The 24,846-nt window shown below is 40.4% G+C and overlaps 1 protein-coding gene across 4 annotated transcripts; it reads left to right on the plus strand.

The window, feature by feature from the left end:
• Positions 1 to 1,627: 1,627 nt before the first annotated feature.
• On the plus strand, positions 1,628 to 24,557 carry LOC131348102 (myotubularin-related protein 3). Of its 4 annotated transcripts, none has more exons than XM_058382709.1 (20): positions 1,628 to 1,825; positions 7,799 to 7,903; positions 8,011 to 8,073; positions 8,494 to 8,610; positions 8,861 to 8,943; positions 9,857 to 10,026; positions 10,249 to 10,345; positions 11,280 to 11,393; positions 11,477 to 11,649; positions 11,750 to 11,884; positions 12,919 to 13,030; positions 13,809 to 14,004; positions 14,682 to 14,867; positions 15,043 to 15,213; positions 16,362 to 16,507; positions 17,644 to 18,526; positions 20,041 to 20,151; positions 20,967 to 21,055; positions 21,604 to 21,630; positions 23,644 to 24,557. In XM_058382709.1, the coding sequence occupies exons 2-20, from the start codon at positions 7,901 to 7,903 to the stop codon at positions 23,822 to 23,824; spliced, it is 3,057 nt and encodes a 1,018-aa protein (XP_058238692.1). In that variant the 5' UTR covers positions 1,628 to 1,825; positions 7,799 to 7,900; the 3' UTR covers positions 23,825 to 24,557. The 4 variants fall into 4 exon arrangements, with proteins under 4 accessions (XP_058238692.1, XP_058238694.1, XP_058238695.1 ...); XM_058382711.1 differs by having other exon boundaries at positions 1,629 to 1,825; positions 9,857 to 10,020; XM_058382710.1 differs by lacking the exon at positions 1,628 to 1,825 and adding an exon at positions 4,470 to 4,490.
• The last annotated feature ends 289 nt before the right edge of the window (positions 24,558 to 24,846 follow it).

The following is a 24,846-nucleotide window of genomic DNA, read 5'->3' on the forward strand; positions in this document are numbered from 1 at the left end:
TGTGATTCACGTGTTTTATATTTTTGTGTGTCATTTCTGTGATTCGCGTGTTTTATTTATTTATTACGTGTGTTATTTCTGTCATTCACGTGTTATATAATTTTGTCATTTCTGTGATTCACGTGTTTTATATTTTTATGTGCCATTTCTGTGATTCACGTGTTTTATATTTTTATGTGTTATTTCTGTGATTCACGTGTTATATAATTTTATGTGCCATTTCTGTGATTCGCGTGTTTTATTTTTTTTTACGTGTGTTATTTCTGTGATTCATGTGTTTTATATTTTTATGTGTTATTTCTGTGATTCACGTGTTTTATATTTTTATGTGTCATTTCTGTGATTCACGTGTTTTATATTTTTATGTGTCATTTCTGTGATTCACGTGTTTTATAATTTTGTGTGTCATTTCTGTGATTCGCATGTTTTATTTATTTTTTACGTGTGTTATTTCTGTGATTCACGTGTTTTATATTTTTATGTGTCATTTCTGTGATTCGCGTGTTTTATTTATTTTTTACGTGTGTTATTTCTGTGATTCACGTGTTTTATATTTTTATGTGTCATTTCTGTGATTCGCGTGTTTTATTTATTTATTACGTGTGTTATTTCTGTGATTCACGTGTTATATCATTTTATGTGCCATTTCTGTGATTCGCGTGTTTTATTTTTTTTTACGTGTGTTATTTCTGTGATTCACGTGTTTTATATTTTTATGTGTCATTTCTGTGATTCACGTGTTTTATATTTTTGTGTGTCATTTCTGTGATTCGCATGTTTTATTTATTTATTACGTGTGTTATTTCTGTGATTCGCGTGTTTTATTTTTTTACACGTATTATTCCTGTGATTCACGTGTTTTATTTTTTTTACATGTGCTATTTCTGTGATTTGCATGTTTTATTTCTTTATGCGTATTAATTCTGTGATTCGCATGTTTTATTTTTTTTTACGTGTGTTATTTCCGTGATTCACGTGTTTTATATTTTTATGTGTCATTTCTGTGATTCGCGTGTTTTATTTTTTTTACATGTGCTATTTCTGTGATTTGCATGTTTTATTTCTTTATGCGTATTAATTCTGTGATTCGCGTGTTTTATTTTTTTTTTACGTGTGTTATTTCTGTGATTCGCGTGTTTTATTTTTTTACACGTATTATTCCTGTGATTCGCATGTTTTATTTTTTTACACGTATTATTCCTGTGATTCGCGTGTTTTATTTTTTTTTACATGTGCTATTTCTGTGATTTGCATGTTTTATTTCTTTATGCGTATTAATTCTGTGATTCGCGTGTTTTATTTTTTTTCACGCGTGTTATTTCTATGATTCTCGTGTTTTATTATTTTTTTTACGTCTATTAATTATTTATTTATTTATTTTTTACGAGTACGTATATATATCATGTATAATTAACGACCGATAGTCAAAGACAGACAGTGAACATGGCAAAATCTGAAAGAGTCGGTTCCAAAAAACCCCCGAGTTGAACCGAGTTCGCAGAGGAGCCGACTCTCGCGCTATCGTAACAGAGGCACCACGCTCGTTTGTTTACAACGTAAACCCCGCGCGCACGTCGTGACGTCGCCACGACACCTCGGAGTACGTCGGGACGCGGTGACGTCACTTTACCCCCCGCCCCCCCACTTCGCAGCAGTCAAAAGAGAGTTGAAACGATGGCTGCTTAGAAGTGGCTCTCGACTGCAACTCGTTTGCGCTTTGGTTGTTTTTTTTTTGTTTGTTTTGGTTTGATTTTTCTTCTTCTGCGGATATATCGTCGAAAAGAACCGGACAGAGTGGGTCGTAAGTGAAAAGGACAGATCTCAGGTGAGTGTGGAGGAGCAGGCTGTTTGTGTGTAAGGCCTCCTCGGCCTGTTTGACGGGGTTCCGCCCTCCTCCGAACCACAACAAAAATACAGGGCTGCGTCTAAACCCGTACAGACCAGCGCACTGAGATCTACACACTGCTAGGGCTTTACAGGCGCACTGCTTAGCATGCTAGCTCCGACACTGAGCTAACCGTGACAGCCGGCGGGTGAAGCTAAGTTGAAAAGCTAAAATCCTGTGTTTTTGTCTGTGTAAAGAAAGGAACGGATAGCTTAGCTGCAGGGATAAAAGTAGAGAGAATGTCACCTCTGTGTACTGGGTTTAAATATCCGAGAGCGCTGGTGCTTTAGCGTTAGTCAGCTAGCAGTGCAGTATACAACCCGCTTGCCAAGGACACACACACAGAGCCAAACAAACCGGCTGCCTCTTCCTTTTTATCATCTGAGCCACATTTTACAGGACGTCAGTAATTTATCTCTAGTTGCAGCTTTTGCCCCATGGGCGTGGCAGCAGGGATGGCACAGAGGGGGCAAGTTAACGCTCTCTGAAAAGCTGGAGGCATATCCCTTGAAGGAAGACTCCACCCTGAAACACATTAGATTGTGATTATACTGAAACACCTCTGATCTGTTTACAGATTCCGGCGCTAATTTCTGGGTTGCCGGTGTGTTGGGTTTTTTTTTTCTTCATTTTTATTTTTGTTGAATAAAATGAGCGGTTTTGTGCCACTCTGACGTCACAGGGAGACACTGCTGTGTGGAGTGTAACAGGAGGCAGAAATTCCAAACACAAGGGAGTCAGAGCTGTGTCTCTCTGTCTCTCTCTATCTCGCTCTCTCCTTTTCTCTCTCTCTCTGTCTCTCTCTCTCTATATCTCGCTCTTTCTCTCTCTATATCTCTCTATCTCGCTCTTTCTCTCTCTCTCTCTCTCTCTCTCTCTCTCTCTCTATATATATATATATATATATATATATATATATATATATATATATATATATATATATATATATATATATATATATATATATAAAATCTCTCTCTCTCTCTCTCTCTCTCTCTCTCTCTCTCTGCCTCTCTCACACACACACTTACACGCCATCTTCCAGTAATATTCAATGCCAGATGCCGGGCACAATGATGTTACCGATGGTATCAGTATAAAAGTTGAAGCTTTGGAAGCCGACTTGTTTGAGGTGGGAGAGCTGGGCAGAATAAAGGACTAAAGTGCTGCTGTGGTAAAAATTAAGCAACAGACGAAGCTTTCTCGCAGCAAAATCAGCAGGAAGTTGCATGGCAATGTAGGAAAGTAAAAAGATAAACATGTTAATGAAAGATGTTTCAATCTGAAATGTTAGATTTTGAACTAACATTTTGATTATTGAAGTTAATACGCAAATCATTTAAGTGGATTTTACTTACTATATGACCTCGAATCTGATCTCTGAGAGCCTGGGTACTGCTGTTCAAGTCATAAAATCTTAACGAATCATATCTACCCCCCTAAAAAAAAACACCAGGTATCTTCTGCCAATCCCCCTTTTTGCGAGCCCATTACCATCCATACTGTTTCTATATGGTTGTGGTCATTCTTAACGTCAATTTCTTGGTGACAATTTGGACCGTATTTCAGACCATGGACCATACATTCAATCCTATCTCTAAAAAACTCATTGACGAGATGAAACAGGGAATAATTATGTACAACAAGGTAGTTATTTCTAATTGCTTGAAAGTATTTGGGTATCTGGATCTCACATTTTCACTTAGCAGTGATTTTGTTTTAAAAAGTTCAGTTTCTTTGCGTGTCAGAGGTGACAATGACAAGGGGAAGAAAAAATGACATGAAGAAGGAACCTTGAGAAGATTAAAAAAAGGAGCCCTTCCTCTTCTGGGTGAGATGAGAAATCGTTACTCTTATATAAGTGGTCAGACAGTACTGAGGTTCAGAATGAGAATCACTGACATTATGATTACAGCAGCACTTCCGTTGGTGCACGTATCCAGGTGAGATTAAAGGTATAAACTGCTTTAAGGAAATGAAAATCTTCTGCATATCCATGTTGGATCATCCACAGCAGCAGAAGATGAGTCACATGGATGATTCGGGCAAGAGGAATCACAGCAGTGGGCAATTCAGGATCTGGACGCGGCATCCTATCGGGCAACGGGAATACACGTACAACACGTACCTCTGTAGAGAGAAGAGATTATCGTTATGCTCTGATCCTACAAAAGGGTTTACAGCCAATTATCACATCAATTCTTTGTTATTGAACGTGTCTTAGACTCAGAAGCTAAATATGAAGCATTTCTTTTCAGAGCTCTATGCAGGTTTAGGTTTCCCAGATGAGTGCCAGAGCGATGAAGTAAAATTTCTCGTTTGAAAAGAAAATATGTGACTTGTTTGTCAAATTGTATTTAGGTTTTGGCAGCGGGGAGAGTTTTAAACCGTCACTGATGGTTAATTATCATCCAGGCCAGACTTTTATCACACTTCAGCACTAATGCGAGAGTCATATGATCCTGATGGTTAAAGCCCTCCTCTGTGTTACGAGGAACTCGCACACTGCCTCTCGGGACAGCGTTTTATAAACCAACAATCCGTGATCTGATGGGTTCATATTTGTGGCAGCCATTTTTTTTTTTCTGGAGGGGAATATTCTATGGTGAGGCTTGTCTTCTTTTTCTTTTCTTTCACAGCACATCTGTTTTGTGTGATTGTAATAACAAGGTGTTGCTTTATGACAATAGATGCTTGTTTAGTTTCTCTTCCCATCTAAACACACTCCCTGCACCGAATGCCCTTGATTATAACACCTTGAATTAGACGTGTCGTGTTTTTGTCTACTGATACTGGTTTCCTAGTGGAAGTCCAGGTTTAAAGGTCAAACAGAGATTATGGGCCAATGCTATGGTCATCGTGGTGCAGTCTGAAAGCGCTCTGCAGGAATTCCTGCTCATGCGTATGCGTGCTGCGGTAGTGGTGATGGTCAACGCCAGTTTGAGTGTTTGAATCATAAGTGGTCACTAGAACAACGGCGGAGTCTCTGATTGGCTGCTCGGCGCACAAAAAGAGAAACGGAAACGAGCGAAGAACACTCAAGAAAGCAACTTCTGCTTTAGACAGCTCTGTTTTTGTAGTGAAATGGCTGAAGGGAAAGTTTGATTGATTGACACACTATGAGATGAATAGAATACATTCCTTACTACTGGTGCATCATGAACACGCTATTATTTTAAGAACAATGCGAAATAATCTCCTTCTCATTGCTTTCGTTTGACTTTGTTCTTTCCTTTCATCTTTTCTGAGAGTGCGATGAATGAAAACAAGGACAGGAGGAATTGAGGGTGTGTGTAGGTTTTGGGAAGGAAAATGGACACAGGCTACATGGACACAGGAAGTACGTGTAAAGTTCGCACATGCACTGACCCAAATTCAGAATCAACCCGGGATCACCACCATATTTTCCTGTAGGAAATGTTAATATGGCGCTTCTCATACACACAGTTCATTTCTGCACATTCAGGTTCTTCTTGGTTCTTCTTGTGTTAGTACTTGCTGTGATGATTTTTTTTTTATTTGTATTTTTAACACAGGAGGAGTGTTTAAATTTGTGTAGCGTGCTAAAGTAAGAATAAAAGACCTCTGGGTACGAACCGTCGATCTGTTTCTGACCTCAAGCCCTTCTACTTTCCTGCTGCCTACTTGTTTTGAGCGTCTTTAAAGACTGTAGATCGCAGTCGATTTCTAGATGATGGATTTGAAGATGGTTTCATATTTTTGACTGAGGTAGGGAATTTATTCCGTAGGTTTGTCATACACAAGTGTTCCGTATCCATAGTGTGTCTTCTCTCTGGATGCCTCCACTGTCCTTGTTTACACTGAAAACAGTGGACACCCTTTAATTTCTGTGCATTTGCCCTTATCCAGAGCACATTATCTACATTTGATCTCATTTTATACAACTGAGCAATTAAGGGTTAAGAGCCTTGCTCAAGGGCCCAGTAGTGGACTTGGTGGACCTGGTGTCCTGGTATCACATCCCCCATGGAATCACGGAGACATCACTCTGAGTTCGGGAGTCATATAAGGTCTTGCGGTTTTCTTGTTGGGACAAGTCCTTACAGGAAGCGTAATGTGATTATCAGTCATCTTCTTTAGTTGTATCATTGCTGTGGCAGGAACAGTAGTTTGGATCTGCTGCTCAGTTGTCTTGAGATTTCTGCAGCTCAACCAGTGGGAACTGTGTTTTCCTGATCACGCGTGTGTGTATATGTGATGTGCTACACGTGCGCATCTGATGTTGACATTATCTCATCTGGAACTCACCTGGTATCTCGCAGCAGATCCGATAACGCGCAGCCCAGCAGGTCTGCTCCGGGGTCAGTCGTTTCCCACTGAAGCGCTTCAACAAAACACTCGGCTCGAGTCTCTCGTCGTTTCAAGGCAGAGATAAGGTACATGAGGTATGAAGTGATTCTTGAGTGAACACAACACACGGGCGAGAAATCTCCTCAGCAGATCCAGCAGTTGGATTCTGTGCCAGAAGGTAGCTGTGTGTAAAGAGCTTGAGACTGACTGTCATTTGTATGTCGACAAATAAAGCAAATCGGAGTGTGGGAACATGGGCATGGATACTTCAGAAGGTCTGGTCTGTCTCACAGATGCAGCGATCTCAAATTATAAATCGGTGTGTTTTGTCCAGTGCCTTGTTTCTAGTTGCCCGGAAACAGACTCGTTGAAAAAGTGGTTATAATATTATGTCGCATATAGTGAGCTAGTTTTATTGATGCAGACTAAGGGAAACAAATTATTGTATAATTATTATGGTTAATACCTTCAACAGAAAAGTCGTGAAGACATTTGGAGGCTGGTTTCATCATTTATGATGGTATAATTCGGCTTTTCTCATAAATCGATTTGATGTTTATCTGCTCGCCATATTCATCAGGCAAATGGTTTAACCAAATTATAAGCTTTCAGCTATTAAGCATGAGTGATATTTTTACAACTCATTCCTTATCATGGAAATGTTATGCTGATCTCCCAGCTATTGTAGTTTCCCTTCACATAGATTTTTATTAGCTATCAATAAAGAACTGTGCTGCTGTGATTGATGATCACTAACACAACCTCTAGCAAACTGAAACAGGAAATAGAAACAAACAGGAAATGGCAATGTGTGTTTAAAAAAAAATAGTGCAGCCTCTTTTTGTTAACTAAAAACCATTTCATTACTGATTTAATTAATGTTAAAGAAAGAGATAATGGTAAGGATTAACACATTACAGGCCATATATACCGGGAAGGTGTGATGCATCCATGACAGTGTGTAATAATAATAATAATAATAATATTATTATTATTATTATTATTATTATTATTATTATTATTATTGTATAACAACACAATCTGAAATGTTACACTGCTTTATACCACAATGATTTGTCAATGGATACAATTTTTAATGTATTAAAAGAAAACAGTTTACATTAATGGTGAACTATTTAGGTGTTCTTGTCACTTGCGTTATAAGAAACGTTCCCTCACCAGCATCTCCCATTCTTTTATTGTGAGACAAAACCATTCAGCTCGTCACTTTACAGAGAAGCCAGACAGCGTAAACTCCCCGGTCCTGAAGACCTTCTTTCCTGTGCTTAGAAATTCTACACACAACCCTGAGCGTTACAAAGTGCTGACACCTGAGACGACTTCCATAAATGTTACATAAATGTCTCCTAACAAAAAGCTTTTCCACAACAACAACTTTTATATTTATATATACACCTTTTGACCAATCAGATTTGAGAATGCAGCCATGCTATGGTATAAGGATCATTATTCCATGAACCTGAAGTGCAGAATGGCCAAAGCATGGTTAGATTTTCCTACACTGTGTATCTGAAGTTTCTGCTCTGCCTGGTCCAGACTGTACAGCTTTCTCAAGTGGTGATTTCTTTCCGTGTCTTTCAGTGCTAACAAATTTTCCCGAGTTTGAGATCCAGTAGAGAACTGGTACTCTCTGGAGAGGACCCTACCTTCCCCCAACCCCCTCCTCCCTCCCTCATAGGGGCCATGGTGAGTGTGTGCTCTATACCAGCTTCTTATATTGAGTCAAGATCATGCATTTATAAGAGTGGATCTTAAGGATAACAGTAATTATTCTGTGTGTGTGTGTGTTTCAGGGTGAAGAGGAGCAGCCTAGTCCGGAGGCTGGGAGTCCGGATGTGGAAAAGGAACATCTGCAGGCAAGTTAACTCCTGCAAGCTGATATACACTCATCGACCACTATAACAGGAACACATGTAGACCTGCACATTTATACAATCGGTCATGTGGCATCAACCGAAACTAAAGACTGTAAACAATAAAATATAGAGATTGAATTTCTCAGGAGATCAGCAGTTTCTAAAAGCTGTAAACCAACCACGATAAACTTAGTCACAGAGACGGTATTTTCCCCCGTTCTGATGTTTGATGTGAACGTTAACTGAAACTCTTGACTGATTTTATGCATTGTGTTGCTGCCACCTGATCATCTGATTAAATAACTGCACAAACAAGCAGGTGTTCCTATTCCATCGGACAGCGAGTGCACATACTTATGTTCGTCTTTCTGAACTTTCTGTCTTAATCATCGGATGTGGCTGTGTGACGGGGGTGTGCAGGTCCCGTTCCCGGTGCTGCACGGCGAGCGCGTGGAGTACGTGGAGACGACTGAGGAGGTTGTCATCGCTTTGTCTAGCTACCGCCTTCACATCAAGTTTAAAGACAACATCGTAAATGTAAGTCTCTCTTTCACGAGCCTTTGTTCTCTTCATGCCTGTGGTTTCTGTTCTAGCACGCTGCACTGAGACGATCGTGTGTGGGAGACGGAGCAACTTTTTTTGTGCAATTGAAAGGGGTAGAGATGCCATTCAGCCTCTTTTTAAAATCCTGCAGTAATACAAATCCACTTCATTGACTCACATTAGTATGTCATGTTAAAATCTGTGTGAACTTTCATATGTTTAATCTTACGTTTCGCTCTCTCAGGTCCCTCTGCAGCTGATAGAGAGTGTGGAATGTCGGGAATTGACTCAGCTTCACCTCGTCTGTAAGGACTGCAAGGTTATCAGGTGTGTATTAGGGCTGTGCCTTCCGCCTTTAATACATTTCATTTCAGTCTATTTAACACCAGATTGTAATGCATTCCATAAACTCTCATTTTAATCCAAATGCTTCAAAATGAATGATTCATACTGTATTTTGCAACGTATCTAAATCTGATCTACACAGCACATGGGTTATGTTTCAGACAGACAAAAAGTGCTTGAGCGTGAAAATCAATAGAGTGATCATCAATACAGATATCTGCACTTTATATTTACTATAGACGATGACGGTGCAAGAAACAGACGCTTCATGCCCTGCATAATTGGGGCATGAATCTTGTTGTTCTGGTATCAGAGCACTGATCTAGTTTGAACGTAGGTATGTACCCAGTAAACCATGCCAGATAAATATCTGCGTCGTTGAAATGCGTAAATCAACTCAAGTGTGAACCTTCCCACTTCATTATGTGATGATTAAATATGTTGGGTTTTTTATTTAAAGGTTAATTCAAATCTTGTCTAGGTTTGTTTCAATACTAGACATAGATCTAGATGTACTTAGAAAAGAAATTTAATTATTCAATGGGATCGTCTGATAAAATGACTTTAAAATAGTCACTGGCTAAAAAATCGTTGCTGCAAGTGTTTAGAGTGACTTAGTAGCTGAGTATAATAAGTAATAAACTAAATATCATTGAGGTGAAATATATTTATTTTTGCATAACTCAATGATTAAATGAATGAAAAATGTATTATTTTTTTTGCATGATGTGTTTGGTTATTCATGCAAAAGGGTTCTACAATCATAGATGTGTAGTGTTTGTTTGCAGAGCATTTCAAATGTAATGTATATATTTCAGATTCTTGGAACTTATTGCTGGTTAATATACAGTGTGGCGGATAAAATGAACCCGAAGGCCGTTCTTTCTGTCCTCAGGTGTGATTTCAGCTCATCGGAGCAGACTCAAGACTGGCTGCGGCGGCTCACTGCGGCTCTCCGCCCTCCCACTCGACTCGACGAGCTCTTCGCCTTCGCATTCCACACCTGCAGTGCCAGCGTACCGGCTGAACGAGACCTGCATTATGAGATTTGCCACGCTGGTACAGGTTACACAACACCTCAGCTCACACACACTTATATAATTATACAGATTTACAGGACTTTAGCCTGATTTCTCTCACCTCGGGTCGTTGGGAGGAAATCCTGCTAGGGAATTACAGCACCATAGTAAAGGAGTCTAGACAGGATTTAAAGCCCTAATATGGAAAGTTGTAAGTTCATTGAGTGTTTTTTTTTTTTTTTTTTTTCCCCTCTCGGATGCACTCTAGGAGAACACGTGAAGAACCGATTTAGGTACGAAGTGTGCAGGATGGGCTTCGACACCCACAGTGCCTGGAGAATCTCTGAAATCAACAACAATTACAGGTGACTCTTTATCTGGGACACTTTATTGTATGGAAAAGTCACTATTCCAGCTTTGTGTAAAGGGAGAATGTTTGAGTCTTACTTGAAAGATTTTTCATTGTCGAACAAGATGACTATATAAAGGCAAAGTTTTGTTTCGGCACAGTAAATTGCGGTAAAATTCATTTGCAATTATATTGCGACTATAATGACTACCAGGGTTTATCATTCAAATGCATTCAAATATCTGAGGCTTTAATGTTGCGCTTATTCACATAAACTACAGAAGGTAGTGGGTCATTCTGTTGAGAAATTTTAAGGAGGTGATCATTATTTTATTATAAAATTGACCTTTAGGAAGATATTGCATTTCTAATGATAAAGAAAATCTCCGCTTGTACTCATGCAGGAATAATTCACACACACACACACACACACACACACACACACACACACACACTACAAAGCATACAACATGCTAGCTGTATAGAAGCCATGTAGTGCACTACAAACACTCAATTTCTTAGGATTCATCCCAAAGGTTTAAGAAGCTTGTTTAAAATGAATTCTTATAGGCAAATACAAGCCAAATGTGGTGCGTTAAACATTCAGATGTAATTTTGAATATGTAAATATCATGAGGAGCTGAACATGATTAGAACAGAGACATCATACCAAAGGCCTAACACTATGCAATAGCCAAATATAATAAAAACATATATAACTTTTTTTTAAATCCATGAATAAGTTTTAAAATAACAGAGGCTACAAAAGGCATGAGAAATGCAGAAATCTATTCTTTAGTCTCTAGTCTCATCATGACCTCTTCAGATGAAATTAAATTAAATCATGAGGTCTGTAGAGACGTCCACCACTACTGGAGAGATTATTAATGATATTAAATATAAGTGTAATTCATTCTTATATAAAGTGTGTGTTGAATTTCTCTCTTCAGACTGTGTGCCAGTTACCCTGAGATGATTTTGGTGCCGAGTTGGGTCACAGACACAGAGCTAGAGAACGTGGCGGCATTCCGATCCTGGAAGAGAATTCCGGCTGTTGTTTACAGGTGTGTGTTGCTCTTTTTTTTTTTAATCAAAGCACAGATGACTTCAGTGGCTGTATTTTATCTTGAATTTCATTTTGCCTTAGACATTCGAGCACGGGCGCTGTGATTGGACGGTGTGGGCAGCCCGAGGTGAGCTGGTGGGGCTGGAGGAATACAGATGATGAGAACTTGATGCAGTCCATCGCTAAGGCTTGTGGCATGGATGAAGCAGCTGTTAAACATCTGAGCAATGGTTCCTGTGTCCACAGCAGCTCAGGTGAGTGTGAGCTGTTTCATTAACCGCTAATTTAATTGTTTCGGGTTTTGCAGAATGTTTGGTTGACGTGGGTTGCACTTATTTATTTTGTATGTATTAGATCCAGACATAACTAATGGCAATGAGGAAGTGGAGCCAAACACCCCGCCTCCTCAAAAGCTACTGATACTGGATGCGAGGTCATACGCTGCTGCTGTGGCCAATCGAGCCAAAGGAGGAGGCTGTGAATGCCCAGGTACACACACCTACTTGTGTTTTATCTGCTTCTGTCACTATACTATATCAGAGACAGTTCACTGGCTGACGTGTGAATGGGATAAAGTGTAACTCAGCATGGTGATTTGTCTTGCGTAAGTCTTGCCCCATAATAAAAAAGAGCTAAGCTGGAAGAAAGCCAGTGTATTAAAGATTAACAGGACACAGATGTCTCTCTAACAATTCCTTACTTTTATCCCAAAACATTATCAACCTGTCATTGTGATGAAAAGATTACATATAACATATGATTTAACTGTAATTAGCTACATGGAATTATTTTCAAAAACAGACTAAGAGCTCCTTATTCCATAATGTATAATGTACTTAAAGGTAGCATCATGGTTAATACATTTGATAAACTTGCTAACCCAAACCAAGGTTAGGGTTTTGGTCACTGTGCAAGGGGAACGTTTTGACCTCAGATTGTGAAGTGTGTGTTTGATTTAGCTACTATTACAGAAGCATATGGTTAACATCACTACGTATCAGTCATATATCAAAAGCATAATGTGTATTTGTTTCAGCGTTTATTGCATTTTACCCCCTGGCAGTGGGACTACACTGATCCCTCTTCAGGGCTGAAATGGTGTGTTGTTGGATGTGTATTGCACTACACAGAACGTACAAGCCACTCGTTCCTATGTAGTGCATGTTTGTAGGAAAACACTTGGGATTTGTGGCTTAACATCTATTCTGACGAACACCGTTACCATAGAAACAGTCAACAAGGATGGTGTCGTCAGCGTTGTCATGGGAATACACGTGTAGTAGTTAAAGCAACCTAAAATGACCTTTTTGCTGTGAGTAAAACTAAAGGGCACAGATAATTCATGCTCATTTATCAGATTTCAGTGTTTCCAAATCCTTGTTTGGTTCAGTTCTAATAGACAAGGAGGACTGACTTGACTATCCAGGCTTTCATGACCTTCTGCACTCTTAACATTTTATGAATCTGGTTTTATTTTGAAGGTGAACTATGAGAATCTTTTGACTCTGATCTGTTTTGTGCAGAGTACTACCCAAACTGTGAGGTGATGTTCATGGGCATGGCCAACATCCACTCCATCAGGAGGAGCTTCCAGTGCCTACGGGCTCTCTGTGCACAAGTGCCCGACCCTACCAAGTGAGTGCACTGCTTTCTACCACTTTAAATCAAACCCCACAAGACACTGCCGGACTGTGAGGAGAGATTGCAAAAGCAAGAAATCAACATATTGAGCATTTTAATGAGTCTTTAAAATTCCAAAGCAGTATCGCATAGGAATTTGACATTTTCTATGTAATACAGTGGTTTTTACACCAAGTATTCATCCCTCCTGAATTTTTTTTTTCACGTTTTGTAGTCTAAACAAAATAAGCATAGTGAAGGGAAAAAAAAAAAATCAATGTATGTTACAGGGACGTAAAATGTGTGATGGCATAAGTATTCAAACTTGTTGCTGTGCAATTAGTTGCCATCAGAAGTCTCACAAAGAGTTTAATGGATTCAAAGTCACATAATTAGTTTAACGGAGTAGATCTGTGTGCAATTAGTGTCCTCTGACTTTAATATAAATACACCTGTTCCTGGTAAGTTCTAGAGTTCGTTAGAGCACGTACCTAAACACACTGCATCATGAAGACCAAGGCTAGTAGAAAGTTCTGGAAAGGATCAAGCAGGATTTGGTTACAAAAAAAAAAACCCAAACAAACCCCAAACTTTGCTCATCCCACTGAGCTGCACTAGATTATTAATTAATACACGGAAAGAATATGGTACGGCTGGCCCGTCAGTGACCATACTGCATAAAGAGGTCATAAGTCATGACATTTAATATAAAACAAAATTGTATTTAGTTCAGTTGGGTGAATATGCAGCCTATTAGATGTGCCGATTTTTATTTCCTACTTCTGTCTCTCAGTTGGCTGTCTGCTCTAGAAGGCACTAAATGGCTGCAGCATCTGTCTCTGCTGCTGAAGGCGTCTCTGCTGGTAGTTAACGCGGTGGATCGGGACAGCAGACCCGTCCTGGTGCACTGTTCCGATGGCTGGGATCGCACGCCGCAGATAGTGGCTCTGTCCAAACTGCTGCTTGACCCCTACTACAGAACCATAGAGGTGAGGAGGTGCACACGCACAATACAGAGTTGGACAGAAATCCTAAAAAAGGATCCTCAACAATTATTTTGTGTTCTTTTGCTCCTTTTAAATCATATAATCGATAAGCAGCTCATCCACTCATCATACGTCATCCAGCTACGACAGGCTAGTTAAATGGTGTACTTTTGTATGTCCGTTCTTGCCCAGTTCTGTAGTAGTGAAGGTTGTTTTTAGTGCCCAAGCAGTTTCACTTAAGTGCCTCATCGTTATAAACTACTAAATATTTACATGTAAATGTATAGTTTAAATAATTGAGCCAATAACTACCTGGGAGCATATCTACATCTACAGGATCTATAAATATACAATATGCAAATGTTTTTTTCTGTCTTTCCTGTACTGACAGCTAGCCGGCTCGGCCTGCTCTAAGCTTTCACTGGTAAACATGGGTGGAATTTCAATATCTGAAGATCAGTCGCTCATCTCAGTGGAGTTGCCCATTTAAAAAAAAAATCATGTTTTTGACGTGCTGCTGACCTCATACCAGATAACACACTCGTGTTTGATAAGGGTTGTTTTTTTTTGACTACACAGTATTAAAGAAAAATACCATGAGCTCACTAAATATATTTCCATCTTCTAGAGTATGTATTCATGCATAAGCAAATGCTGACTCATTTCTTTCACCTTTGTAGGGTTTTCAGGTTTTGGTGGAAACCGAGTGGCTGGATTTCGGTCACAAGTTTGCTGACCGCTGTGGACATGGGGAAAACGCAGAGGACGTGAACGAGCGCTGTCCCGTCTTCCTGCAGTGGCTGGACTGCGTACACCAGCTGCAGAGGCAGTTTCCCTGCTCTTTTCAGTTCAACGAGGCCTTTCTGGTAGCAGACGCCACCTACTGTTCCAATTATCCATTGCATCGGGCAGCAATTTATTAACTGAACTTTTACTAATGCTTCATTGCAGTTTATATCTGTGAAAATGAATCAATTTTCTTTCTGAAGACACTGGATGTAGTGGTTGTTACCTAGCAGTAACTGTCTGTGTGTTACGCAGGTGAAGCTGGTGCAGCACACCTACTCATGTCTGTTCGGGACATTCCTGTGCAACAGCCGGAAAGAGCGAGAGGAGCGAGGCGTACTGGAGAACACCTGCCCCGTCTGGTCTCTGCTTCAGCCATCTAACCGAGCCTTCCACAACATCCTGTACTCGCCACACTCAGAGACGGTACTGCGTCTGTTCTGTATTTATACCTGTTTCACCGCACATTAGTGGGTTTTATTCTCAGGATGGCTCTGCTCAGTGACTGGCGGAGTACATGAGACACCTGTAGAACATTTTTTAAAAAGCATTCAGCAAAACGAAACCGACGGACACTCGCAAAACTGTTGCACAACTGGCCGTGGGATTGTAGAGAGCAGGCATGCCCAATGCTTCAAGGCTGATTTCTGTGTTGAGTCTCATAACCCATGTGATCAAAAATAACTCGGACCTTTTGCATCTTGTTGTTGCATAACTGTAAAGTCTTCACTAATTTTCCGTAATCATTAATAAGTCATATTTGCATAGATTACAGCTATAAATCCTATCCCTGTCTCTATTACATCTTCAAAAAACTTCATATATCTTCATAAAACACCAGGGGACGTTCAACCTACCACTGGGGTAGATTGTTTTTTCTACAAACCTCTTCACTAAAATCTTAAATGAGCACTATACATACTCAGCTTATTAGAAAAAAAAAACTTTTTTGCTATTTTATTTTCTGTGCTAATTCACATAATTTCCCATTTAATATTAAGTGTAACAGACATTTGCACTATTGCGAGGATTTTTCCATCATATTTAAATGCAATGGATTAGAGTGTCTCCTAAATGCTATAAATGTCAAGCCACAAAATCAATTAAAGACCAGTCAGCAGTTACACAACTTGTTTTGCACTCCTCTTCAGCGTCAGGATCTGTTTTTGTCTCTGTATTAGACGTTGTTGACTTCCTCCAGTTTACCTTATTGCAAACTACCCTCTCCGAGAGCGAGCGCCGAAGCATGCTTTCTCCACATCTTTTCAAGCTGCTGCTCAAGCAACATTATAGGCAGAGAGTGCCTTAAAACTGCAGTTTTGTTAACTTTTGAACCGAAGGCTGGATGTTGGGTCACTCGGTATTAAACTGGTGTTTCATCCATAAGACTCGATCTAAGAATTGATGTTTTCACAAAACCGATCTGCGGTCATGCTTTTGGACCAGATCCTTTAGTTTATTCAGAAATTCTATATTGCTATTGAGCTCATAGTGGCTGTTTAAAAAGCAAAAGGAGCGTGCTTGTCCCCTCTTAACCCATCTGTATTCTCTCTGTTTGGTCCTTGTCATGGCAGGTGCTACACCCGGTATGCCACGTGAGGAACCTAATGCTGTGGAGTGCAGTCTACCTGCCAAACTCCGCCCCCTCCTTGCTTTGTGAGGAGTCATGTGCTTCTTATTCAACTGCTTCAGCCTCACCTGAAGACACGCCTCCTGGCAGGTAAATACACCAGTAGCTCAATAGATTCTACTTCAAGTTGTGCTATTGCAGGATCTGCATCGTTTCCTGCTTTCTCCTTTATTACATTGTCGTAAATCTGCTTATCTTATTGAGTAGAGCAGGAGGAACACAAAACGTAGTAATGGGACGGAGAATCACAGTGGCTAACCTTAACATTAGCATTGCAGAAAATAAAAATACATGTCCTCGGTCTTTACCACAGAACTGTTTTTAACATTTTTGTAGGCTACTTTGGTCGACGCATTTGGAGTCGATCATCATATTAGAGGTCAATTAACACCAGCTGTGTCTGGAAGACACAAGAGATCCAGAAGGTGCATGTAAAGCGCAAGCCTTTGCACCATGTTGTGTATTTATTTATTTTTTTCTTCTTTTTTTTTTTTTTTTTTTTTTTTTGCTTATAAGTGAGGCAAGGTTTATTCAACGTCCTGCTGTCTTTTGTTACATTTTATGCAACATGTGTTGTAAATGCAGCCGGCCCAACATCAACTATTTCCACTGCTTGCTTTACTGACTCTGGCATCAGGTTCATTAGAAATTCCAGTTCCCTCTTGCCAGAGGTTTAGACAGAAGGTCGCTATGCGGTGTCCACCTGGTGCTATTTTAGAAAATATTGCTATGGCAAGTTCCAGTATTTTTTTTTTTTTCCCTCCACAGATTGGTGCAGGCCAGATGAAATGAAGCAGTCAGAAATATTTGGCTTGTGGGCATTGAGCTTTACACCCATGCAAAATCTCATGGATATTTTAATAGCCATGAAAGTACAAGAATTGGCTTTGGAACATCTCTGCATGTTAACTTTCTCCTTGAAACACCCCCGTGTCCGTCTTCTATACCAGTCAGTTCTCTGGTTCGATAAGCGCTATTAACTTACTTACAGTTTTATTTCATAACTAGCTTTATTCAGAAACGGACCCGTCAGTACAGATACAGAGGATCCTGTCTATCTCAGGCACACTGTGTGTGATGCTTCAATGCTTTCAAGTTTTATCAAAGAATTACTAATAATCAGAGCCAGACATCCTACTGTAAAATAATGCAGCTGACTTGTTTATGCACATCCTAGAGATAACCCGTCTATAAATAAACTCAACAGATCAGTTTCCTTCCTGCAGACTGCCAAAGACTCGTTCCTATGACCACCTGCTGACAGCTTGTGAAGGAACAAATCTATCAGCTTCGAACCGTCGCTGCAGCGATCCTAACCTCAACGAGACGTGGCAGGAGCACCTTCGATCAGAGGAGCGAACAGCAGAAACGCTACCCAAGGAGAACATCGAGGAAGCAGCCTGTTGTAATACACATCGTCCTGAAATGACTGGATTGGACAAGAGGCTTCCAAATGAGGGATTAGTCAACGGGGTGGAGCATGCGGACTCGAAAATAGAAAACGGGATTATTTTAGCAAACCAGGGTGGGGATGCCTCACCAGTAGTAAGCACACCCTGTCTAACTGAGCTGTCCGACGAGGTGCCTGAACAGAATGGTGAGGATTCAGTGTGTGACGAAGGGCTAAGACATTCCGCGAGGGAATCGGTCGCCTCTCCGACGCCTCAATCAGGACACGGCCAGGAATGTTTATCTGCTATAGAGCCTCTTTGTTTAGATAATAACCTTAAATCTCACCCCGCTTCTCCAGACGAAGAATCTACAGAACCATTAAACACACCCTGTTCACTCCACTCACCTTCACAGCCCCTGTCCCCGAAGCCGAGCAGTGACAGTTCTGCGAGTGAAGATCCTCGCATTAATGGCTCCGTTTCACAGAAATCCCTGAGCCGCCAGACGTCCGTAGCGAGTGCTGGGTCTCTACAGCTGGGCTGTCCCGGGCGAATGGCGGCTCAGAGCGCTCACTTGGGCGAGGACGGGCTCAGCATGCACAGGGACGCCGTACAGGTGCGACTCAGGCAGATGGAGGCGGGACATCAGCTGCAGGTGGAGACGCTGAAAAGGCAGGTGCAGGCGCTGTGGAACAAGCTGCACGTCAGTGGAGAGCTGGTGAGACACACACACACACTCACACTAACACACAAACTCCGTCTCAAATCTCTATAGCACCTTCTTTAAAGCGTTAAAGATAGAATCCGGCATTTTTCTATGTATCATCCCTGTAGCATGTGTGTGATTAACCAGAGACCAGAACGATCTCCTGCATTCCTCTTCTACTTTTAATTCACTTGCATAGAAGTTGGCGGTTGTTGTAGTCTGTTGTTTAACATTTTATATGAATTTTCATGAAATCTTCAGTCATAAGTAGTTGTAAATAAAGCTTTAAATCCGTATAATGCATCCTGTCAGGGACAGAACTACTTTTTCTTGTGCTCAAGACATTTCCTTTCCGGTTATCAAACAGGACAGAAGGAATAAAAGACTTGGGGACACTCTGTTATAGGAAAATAATCAACAATAGAATGGTTTGATGCAGAGACGTCGTCGCTACCCCTGATTTATTTTTTTCTAATCACCAAACATCCCAAAGTGTGTGTGTGTCTCCCCTTTAACTAGAGATGTTACAACTCTGGGAACCTTGAGCATCAGCAGATACTAAAAACCTCATCCCGTATTGTTTTCTTGAAAAAGAATAAACTCAATCTATTATGTTTACAAATGGTTTTATTGTGTGTGTGTGTGAACGAGTTGATTCAGTTAGATATAAAAGAAAACAAAACGCACAATTTAAAGTATAAATACAAATCAAGAACACTCAAGTCTCTCTATATGGAAACATTTCCAAATTTACCGTTGACCATATGTCCTATATCCGGTTCAGCATTTTGCTAATATCAGCCCTAAAGTAATACTCCGTACCAGATTACCATTTTTTTTTTTTTTTTTTGGTTGTGTTTAATGTAGGTGTGAAACTTCCATGAGACATAAGAGAGAATTTCCAAGTTAGTTTAAAGCAGCTATAAATAAGAATTTCTTCATCAGTGTTTGTTTTTTTTTTCTCAATAGGACAAACACGAACAATCAAAAACCCCCCCCACAACTTATCGAGAAAACAGAATTTATTTTTATTATAGCAATATACCAGAGAGCCATTTATACAGTGCAATCCTTGTATAGAAATGACAGCATGCTGATGAACATGAACACTGATATATAGGCTACATTGAGCTGGTATATTAAATTAAATCTGACAGACTCATAAATTCATCGGCGCTGAGGAGCAGAACTCCATCATAACGCAGATGTCGGTCTGCAACTGGATTGTTTGCATATAGTTTTAAACACGCTGCCTGTAGACTTGCATCATAAGTGAGAAAACGGGTTTCCTGTCCTTTTCTCACTACCATAGAACTTGTCGTGTGTGTGTGTGGTATTGACACATGTGCAACAGATGGAGAATTGGAGATATGACTAAAAACACTGAAGTATTACATTGCAGTGTTATATGCACAAAACTAATCCATGAGCAAAAGAAAAAGTGGACATTTCTGCATGTCCTGTTTATGCTTGACCGATACACTAAGAAATGTCAGTAATAAGCAATCACGTGAAATTTTGTCCAGACTCCTGTGCCAGACGGGGAGAATAACGTGGAGGGTGTGCATCTGTCTCACTGTGGCACCGAGCTCTTCCCCGAGAGCAGCTGGGAAAATGAGGATCAGCACGACAAACAGGTAAGAGAACGATTAGAGAGTTAGATACTGGACCACAGATCGGTTTCCATCCAAAGGAGTTTATGTGGAAGGTGTTTTATTGCTGATGTAGTTGATTAGAAAGTGCAGTACCAAGTGATTTGATGTGTGTGTGTGTGTGTGTGTGTGTGTGTGTGTGTGTACACCACACTAACACTACATGAAACGGAGATACACAGAGACACTGTTTTTTTTTTTTTAGGTACACCTGCACCCAAATGAGGATGAGGTTCCCTTTTGAGTCTGGTTCCTCTCACGGTTTCTTCCTCTTAGTATCTAAGGGAGTTTTTCTTTGCTACAGTCGCCTCAGGCTTCGCTCACTAGGGATAAATACAAGTAAATTAAAATATAAGTCTGATATTGATCTTGAACGTTTTGTACTGTATTTCTGATCTGTAAAGCTGCTTTGAGGCAATGTCCAGTGCACTGTACAATACATACTGAATTGAATCAGTGGACAGCAGAATAGTACAAAAGTCATGGTCGAGAGCATCAGTTAACGTTCACATGAATAAAGAAAGTGCGATCTCTGACACTGTGGTATCGATGTTGGTACCAGAAGCGCTGGTTTCAGTATGTCAGATACTGCTGATCTACTGTTCACACACACAATTAGATAACTGGTATAAATAACTAGTACCAGTAAAGTAGACAGTGTGTACAAATAAACAAATATCTGTTTAATCAAAACCAATGGCTGGCAGACATCAAACATTTGATTTCATTCTTCACATGATCCTTATGTTGAGGAAACGTGGTAGTGTGTAGTAAAGACTGTGTGCTGCTTGTGTCTCCAGGTCCCTCGGTGGTATCCCGATCACCTTCCTACACACTGCTACAGATGTGAGAGCAAGTTCTGGCTAGCTGCTAGAAAACAGCAGTGCAGGTGAAGACGGCGTCTGATCTCACTCGAGTTCATGTTCTCTGTTTGTCCTTTACATGTTGCACCTCAAAGCACACTCACACTGTTTGCTAAACCTGGCCATGCTAAAGAAAAAGTGTTTTTCAGTCTAATCTCTGTCCACCACTTGTCTGGAGTGTGTGTGATTACCACAGACGTAAATTTATACATTAATACAGTAAATATTTTATAAAAAGCGTTGCTTCATGACGAGAATTCAAAACTAAAAAGATTACATGCAAACGTGATCCAATCACTGCCCTTAGACCCCCACCCCAGCCTGCCCAGCCCAGCCCAGGAAACGTGTCATTTCTTGTCTGTGGTAAACACACACATGCTGCAGTTGATGTGGAAAGTGATAAAAGTGTTTTCCTTTAAGCATTCACCTTGAGCCGTAGAGTAGCGTAGTCTCGGATGATGAACAAAGGCGGGTTCTTCAGTCAGTTCAGGCCTTCTGCTGTCCTCTCCGCCTCTCTCTCTTTCGTTGTGACTTTTCATCCTGTCCTCTGTCTCCTCCCTTTCTCTCCCTACAGTGCCAGAGAACCTGTTGAGGAAGCCTGGTGAGATTCCTCTTCCCCTCTTTTATTTCACGCATGAACTGTGTTTTTTCCATCTGTCTGTCCTTCTCTCTCCTTTCCATTCCTACACCAAAGCAGAACTTATATACATGTACCTGAAATTCAACATGCAGACATATTTATCCGTCATATTTATTGTTCTCATCCACTAGTGATAACAGAGGTGCCAACATTACTAGTAAGAAAATACAAGCAGCTAGGGTGGGGGGAACATGCATTATATTGCCAAAAGTTTTGGGACACCCCTACAAATCTTTGTTTGTTTGTTTGTTTGTTTTTTCACTTTGTTCCAGTGAAAGGAACTCGTAATGCTTCAGCTTCATACCAAGACATTTTGGACAATTTCATGCTCCCAACTTTGTGGGAACAGTTTGGGGATGACCCCTTCCTGTTCCAACATGACTGTACACCAGTACACAAAGCAAGGTCCATAAAGACATGGATGAGAGAGTTTAGTGTGGAGGAACTTCAGAGTCCTGACCTCAACCTGACAGAACACCTTTGGGATGAATTAGAGCGGAGACTGTGAGCCGTTCCAAAACTGGGACGTCTGCCTTTACATGAATGTAATATGGAGTTGGTCCGCCCTTTGCAGCTATAACAGCTTCAACTCTTCTAGGAAGGCTTTCCACAAGGTTTAGGAGTGTGTTTATGGGAATTTTTGACCGTTCCTCTAAAAGCGCATTAGTGAGGTCAGGCACTGATGTTGGGCAAGAAGGTCTGGCTCGCAGTCTCCGCTCTAAGGTGTTCTGTCGGGTTGCTGAAGCATTAAGAATTCCTTTCACTGGAACTAAGGGGCCAAACCCAACCCCTGAAAAACAACACCAGAATTCAATGATATGGAGGGGTGTCCCAAAACGTTTGGTGAAAGTGTATGTCTGCATAAGATGGCTGATTTCTTCATTTAGATATGTAGACTAGTGCAATCACTAGTTATAATATAATAATTAAATAAGCAGGAACTATTTTTTTTTTTTTTTTGCAATAAAAAGACAGAGGCTCATCAATTCATAGGTCAAAGTTCACCTACGCTACCAGTCAAAAGTTTGGACACATCTTTTAATTCAATGTTTTTTGTTTAGGGATTTATTTTCTACATTCTAGAACAATACTGGAGATTTCAACACTATGAAATAAGACACATGGACTTCAGTAATCCATATGTAATGACAACAAAAAACAGTCAGTTGTTATTTTAAGACACGAAGGTCAGGTGTTCTGGAATAGTTCTTGCAAGAACAGTATTGTCAAGTGCATTTACAAAACCCATCAAGCACCATGATGAAACTGGCTCACATGAAGACCATCCCAGTAAAGCAAGACCAAAACTTACCTCTGCTGCAGAGGGGAAGTTCATTTAGAGTTACCAGCCTCAGAAATCACCAATTAACAGCACCTCAGATTAGAGCCGTTATGAAGGCTTTACAGAGCATCAGTAGCAGACATCTCAATATCAACTGTTCAAAGGACATTATTGTGTATTTCGGCCGCCTTCAGCATTGTTTTACAATGTAGAAAGAAATAAACATCAGAAAAGACCATGGAATTAGGTGTGTCCAAACTTTTGACTGGGGGGGGCCCTGTTTAATAGATTAATAACGTAACTCTTAAACATGTTTATTTATTAGTATTCACATCTAAATGCAAATTTCCAAATTATGGTAACAAATTCTAAATACAGTTAAGTGCATAAATACCCCCCCCCCACTTGTGGTGATGTGTAGCTGGGTATAAAGCCCTGTGTTTAAGGTGTTGTTTTTAATTCACATTATAACCAACATGGGTCTGCCTGTTTGTTTGACACACCTGATCTAGTGAAAGGAAACAAAACCATAATGTAGATGTTGGCACCACTGTCACTGTCTAGAAAAAAAATCTTTACTATAAATGAATACACATATAACATTAGAAAACTTCTGAAGGTCTAAAACTTCAAGCTGCTGATTTTATTTTGTTGACTTTAACAGACTGCCCCCTTTACTGTCGCCCCTTTAGGAATTGTGGGAATGTGTTCTGCGCCAGCTGCTGTGACCACAAAGCAACGAATCAGCAGTTGTACGAACCTAACCGTGTGTGCCAGGCCTGTTACGGGCACCTCCGCCCATCGGCTGTGCCCCCTGTGCTGCCTCCTGCTGACCTGGAGCTGGAGAAACCCATCACAGCCAGTTCCAACTGAACAGAACATGCTGATCAACGACTCTATCGTCCTCTAGGAACCTTAACCAAATCAGCTTCACGTGAGAAGATTAGATTAGACTTAGTAGAACTTCCAACACCGAAAAACTGGAGGTTTAAATCCCAAAACTAAGGCATCAAATAATTAACATAATTTATTATTAATGTTAGAAGTGGTCGTCTCTCCGCCATGTGGATTCTAGATTAATGTTAAGCTGTGCAAAAAAAAAACAACAAAAACAAACAAACCCCACAGGCCTTTATATATGCAGTGCTACATCATATAAAGCCATGTGGAATTCTAGAGAACGACTATCTGTGCTCATGTGAATAGCAGATGTGTGTATATAATGCCATGTACAGTCCAAAAAGAGCACAGTGTATATGCTGAAATTAAAATCTTTCAATCTGAGTAATGAAGCACTTTTTGAAGCCTTTTTGGATTTTTTTTTTTTGCTGGACTGCTGGATGAACTGAATACACAGCAAACCCCTGAGAGATGAACAGATCACACCTTTTGGCTCGCTGATAAATGTCGCAGATATTGTCACGTTTATTCGCTGCCGATAGAAAACAAGATTGTGTGTGTGTACTGGTAAAAACTCTAACTTCCTCCTCTCTCTCTCTCGCTCTCTCTCTCTTCCTGTACTGCTGCTGCTGCTGCTTTTGGAGTCTTTGAAGCTCTGAAACATATAAGTGAATAAAATAAAAGCACAACACACTGCCAAGCCAAACTTTACAAGCTCTAACGGTGTCTTAATCAGGCTTGAAAAGAACGTGTGCCAATGGATTTCAGTCAGCCTGTGTGAAAACTGGATTCCTATTGAAAGTGCCCTGCATAAGTATTCACCTCCTCAGACCTGGGCTTCATACGCCTATAATACAAGTACAAACAGTGAATTAGTTCTGGTGCAACCAGTGGCCATCAGAAGTTATAATCACTTTAGTGGACTTCTGTAGAAGTATTCACTGAAAGGGAAAGGGCAGTTACCTGTATAGGTATAAACCTCAGAACCCAAGAAA

Source organism: Hemibagrus wyckioides, linkage group LG28 (assembly GCF_019097595.1).
Source record: "Hemibagrus wyckioides isolate EC202008001 linkage group LG28, SWU_Hwy_1.0, whole genome shotgun sequence".
In the NCBI taxonomy this organism is placed as follows: domain Eukaryota; kingdom Metazoa; phylum Chordata; class Actinopteri; order Siluriformes; family Bagridae; genus Hemibagrus; species Hemibagrus wyckioides.